The 5,000-nt window shown below is 44.0% G+C and overlaps 1 protein-coding gene across 3 annotated transcripts in view; it reads left to right on the top strand.

Annotated features, from left to right (window-relative positions):
• Nucleotides 1–5,000, top strand: part of LOC138030091 (fibroblast growth factor receptor 3-like) — an 88,261-nt gene that overhangs the window by 68,812 nt on the left and 14,449 nt on the right. For 2 of the 3 annotated variants that reach the window (XR_011128031.1, XM_068877949.1), the window contains exon 18: nucleotides 121–776. The exons of the other annotated variant lie outside the window; for it this stretch is intronic. Coding sequence is in view for 1 of the 2 variants with exons in the window: in XM_068877949.1 (XP_068734050.1) it covers nucleotides 121–189 (69 nt within the window). In the remaining variant the exon portion in view is untranslated. Of the gene's footprint in view, nucleotides 1–120; nucleotides 777–5,000 lie in introns of those variants that run through there. 3 annotated transcript variants of the gene reach the window in all.

Raw genomic sequence — 5,000 nt, 5'->3', positions numbered from 1 at the left:
ACAACAACAAGGCTGCAAATTTGTTGTTCATTGGACAGCAATATGGCGGCTTTGATGTCATACGAAAAACGTAGAATTTTGTATTTTGTGCTGTATTGATGATTGTTTTTTGCTTTACAGAGGTTGATCAACATGGACATTTATGACAATACCCAGTTGTACGCCAACGTGGAAGATTTGGCTCCATAAATATAAAATGATTTCCCAATGCACGAATGTGCTGGTTCTTTTAGTTCAAGTAGTGCCCTTAACCAAGGACATTGATACTTTATGATCAAAGACATTAGCGTAGGATTACACGAGGCTATTTCTCTTAGTTTTTAGCCAACAACCGTTTATTTGCCAAGTTATTTAAAAAAATGCATGGCAAATACAAAAGAGACGATTGTCATGGTATGGCTATGTCGTGAGGAAAGATGAGAGTTGTGCAATACGAAGAGTGAAGGAAACAAGTGGAAAGAGGTAAAGGAAGAGGAAGGCCAAAACAGAGATGGATAGATACAATCCGGAAAGACCTCCGGGATAATGTTCTTGAAGGCAACGATGTAAAATCCAAAGCAAGTGGATACAACTGACCGGGGATGCCAAACCCACACAGAAGTGAAAGGATTGTTACAAGGATCTGAATTATCTGTAAAGTTCGCGAAGGTCAATGTCACGCAATGTTGTTTCAAGAATTTTCTAGAACTGTGACTCATCAGTTTCAAAATAGTTTGTGACTCGTAAGTTTAAAAATAGAGTTTATTGTAATAAATGTAAATACTTACTTTTGGAAACTTCTAGACTCTCTTCGGATAATGATATAAGCGGCTCTCTAGTCAATTGGTTGTTGTTGTGATTCCGGACTTCGTTCTCTGTTTTTTTTTTTGCCAAGTGATATTGTGTGACAACTGACAAGTGAAGGGATTTCCCCTTTCATGTGTGATTATGACATTCTGCTGTCATATCTACAGTTGGATTTCGTGTAGTGCGATACTGCGAAAGAATTCTTCAGGAGATTTCGTTAAAGAGAAGGACAGTACTTTGCCTGTGGTCAGATAAGCTTAGAGAAGTATTACAGTTAATTGTACTGACATTGTTCTAAGAATAGTCGCTAGCTCGAGCTGCGCTCGGCTGCGCCTCGTGCAACTCTTACGCCTCTTTCTTGCTCTCCAAACTTCCCGCGTGCTCAATATCTTGACATACGCACGCTGAAGCATGAACTAATTGTTAACTTGACAACAATATTATTGTCACCCCCTTTCCTACAGCGAAAAAAATCATGTTTTGTCATTTCTTTTTATCGATCGCTAAGATACATATGTTTTTCATGACATTTTCATTTAACGTCTCCAAAAAATGTTATCAATGGCACTAGATTTGTGAGCTTTGGAACATTGGCCGCAATTATTAACAGCACTCGAAAGGGTGTGTACTGGTAAATCAATTTTTGTACTGGTTTCAACTTCAACCTCTAATGCATGTGCCAAGTCAATATCCTGCATTTCATGTCTTAGTTCCTGAGAACTTTGCTGGACTGATCCCTGTTCATTTGGCAGTTTCCAGTTAACAAGTGAAATACAGGTGGTAGGGTGGAGCGTTCATTTGCAATAAGAAGGTCATTCTTAAGTTTATCTTTCTTTCACAGTCTTTATTCTCTTCAAAATTGAAGGAGTATTTTTTCTCTGCAACTGAAGGTGGAGTGGGATTTTTAGATAATTGCATGCTGCCAGGGCTGTCGTAAACAGAGTTCGTCCTCGACGAGCGTTTTCGTAAACTCTACCTGTTGAAACCACTTCCAGAATTCGATGGCTAGAACAAAGAAAATTTTGAAAAAGATAACTTCTTAATTTTGTAGAGGGTGTTGTATTTTGGGCCTTTCTTTGTCATTGCCATATTTGGGCATGCCCATATACGGAGAGCCTCATGTAAACGTTTTGGCGTGTTCTGATATTAAAAAGCTTTTGAGTTGTTGTGTTCAACGTCGTGTGTCTCTGTTTTCGAGTGTTATCAGCTATGAAATATAACATCTGGCGACGAGAATGGGATTTGAAGAACACCATGAGTATAATTGGTCAGCTAAGAGAGTTCGACCGAGCGAAAGAGTCGTTTGAGGCGTATATCGAGCGCCTTGAAAATTTCATGAAAGTGTACGGTGTTAAAAGTGAGAATCAAGGGGCGGTCTTGCTAACGGCAATCGGACCGGAGACTTACGGCCTTCTGAGAAACCTTTACACTCCGGAAAAGTCAGACGCAAAGTCATACAAGGAACTTGTGGAAATTCTGAACAGTCATCTCCATACAAAACCTCTTCTGGTCGCCGAGCGTTTTATTTTTATAATCGTTTTAGGAACGACTAGGAATGAGTGACGGATTTTGCGGCACAACTGAAGAAGCTCTCGGCTCACTGCGAGTTCGGAACCTTCTTGGATGATGCCCTAAGGGATCGTTTTGTGTGTGGATTGCGAAAAGAGTTGATACAAAGAAAACGTCTGGGCGAGGGGAAACCTTGGATTTCTCGAAAGCGATCAGGATTGCACAGTCGATGCAAGTGTAGTTTCCTGCAGGAAAAGGTCCAGTTCTTGGGTCATGTGATTGATGCTGAAGGGGTCCACCCTTCACTGAGAAGGTGCAGGCCGTTGTTGAAGCTCCGTCTCCTGCTAATGTTACAGAGCTACGGTCCTTCCTCGGAATGCTCCAGTACTATGGGAAATTTCTACCTAATCTGTCGACACTGCTGCACCCGCTCAACAACCTTCTTCGGGAAGGTGTGTCCTGGTCGTGGCAGCCAGTGTCGACAGGCTTTTGAGACTGCGAAGGAGCTGCTCCAATCTTCGAAGGTTCTGGCTCACGATGATGTTAACCTTCCTATTAAACTGGCCTGTGATGCCTCTTCATATGGTATCGGAGCGTGTTTAAAACATTTGATGCCGGGTGATGAAGAGCGCCCTGTTACCTTTGCTTCAAGGACACTTTCAGCTAGTGAGAGGAACTATACTCACTTAGAGAAGGAGGCATTATCCATCATTTACGGTGTGAAAAAGTTTCCTCAGTACCTTTTTGGAAGAAATTTTTCCTTGGAAACTGACCACAAGCCACTCTTGACCATTTTGGACCCAAAGTCAGAGGTGCCAAATGGCTACTGCAGGACTGCAGAGATGGGCTTTGATGCTTGCTTCTACCATTATGAGCTGGTTTTACGCAGAACATCGGAACATAGCAATGCTGATGGGTTATCTAGGCTTCCTGCGGACAAAACTGGCACACCAGAGGAGAGTGACATTTTCCATTTACACATGTGAATGATCTTCCAGTCACAGCTAGGGATATTGCTGATGCGACAAAGAAGGATCCCGTATTGAGCAAGGTCTTACAGTTGGTTAATGTGGTTGGCCATGACAGGTACAGGAAGAAGCCTTGCACCCCTACTTTTAGCGGCGCTTTGAACTTTCCGTGGAAAAGGATTGTTCTCTGGGGTTGCGAGTTTTTATCGCTAAGGCATTACACGACAGGATCCTTGAAGACCTTCATGCTGATCACCAAGTGTTTGCCGTATGAAATCCTTGGCTAGGAGTTACATGTGGTGGCCCAGTTCGACAAGGCTAATTGAATCTGTGGTGCAAATTGCACAGCGTGTCAGTTGACTCGGAAACAACCTGCTACTGCACCCTGGTTCCATGGAAGTGGCCTGTCCGAGTTTGGCAACGTGTGCACATGGATTATGCAGAGAAGGACGGTGTGTACTTCTTTGTGGTGGTCGACGCCCACTCAAAGTGGGCTCTACATCCTCTACCACCACCTATAAGATTATCGAAATGCTCAGTCATCTTTTCGCGGATATGGTCTTCTGGAGGAGATCGTATCAGATAATGGCCCGCAATTTGTTTTTGAGGAGATGCATCACTTCATGAAGAAGTATGGGATTCAGCATACTCGTGTTCCTCGCTATCACCCAGCGTCGAATGCGGAGGCAGAGAGATGCGTTCAGAATACTATTGCAAGCATTGCAGACAAGCAAGATTGAGCCAGGGAAAGCACTTCAGCTGCGGTTGTCTAGTTTTCTATTTTCATACAGAAATACCCCCCACACTGTCACTGGTCAGACCCCTGCCCGAGTTGTTCTGAAGAGGACACCACGCCCCGACTGTCCCTTCTTCACCCAAACTGGCTCAGCATGTTGAGGAGCACCAGACCAAAGTAAAGCAACAGCATGATGCTGGCCGCTCCAAGACTCGTGGCTTCCTTCCAGGCGATTTGGTACTTGTGCGGAACTTCAGTGGGAAGGATAATTGGCAACGTGGTACCGTGATTGCGAATAGGTCCCTTGTGCTACCAAGTGCGAGTGGGGAAACCCATGTGCTATGAGCACATAGATCATCTACCAACTGCAGGTGATGCCAAGTCCACAAAACCCTCCCGAGCAGGAAGTGATACCGCTAAGTTCAATTGTACCACCACCTATATTACCAGTACCTAGTGGTGTCACCCTAAGTACGCTGTGCACCTACCTCACCCAAGTACCTTTGGGCCCACTCCTATGTCTGTGAGTACCCCTTGCCTGCAGCTACATACTACGCGTCACCAGGACCAACCAGGACGGTACCCAAAGCGTCCACCTAACGCCACCACAAGAGCTTTTCCATCCTCCTCTCGCTTCTCGTTACGTTTCGTGATGATATTCGGAAGATAAAATGCTGCCATATATCTTGCCGGCTTGGAACTTGTTTTCCCGCGGCGTTTTTGTCCGCCGTGTGTTATTTTCACTAATAAGCTTCAAAATATTTATGAAAGTCAAGTCGGACTAGTGCACGACTGATAAAACAACGCGAATATCCAGTCGTGCAGTAGTCTACTTGACCTTTCATAAATATTGTAAAATCAATTTTTTTGACTGCATCAACGATCTTCTCTGATCCAACGACTGCAAGACTTATCATCCACGGTTTCTGCAACTGGTTTAAACACCCTTAACCTCAATAACGTTCACTCAGCTCGAAGTACTGTGTGACATATTACAGTCG

The sequence above is a fragment of the Montipora capricornis genome, chromosome 13, assembly GCF_036669925.1.
Source record: "Montipora capricornis isolate CH-2021 chromosome 13, ASM3666992v2, whole genome shotgun sequence".
NCBI classification, from domain to species: Eukaryota; Metazoa; Cnidaria; class Anthozoa; order Scleractinia; family Acroporidae; genus Montipora; species Montipora capricornis.
This window is presented reverse-complemented; position numbering and strand designations above follow the sequence as displayed.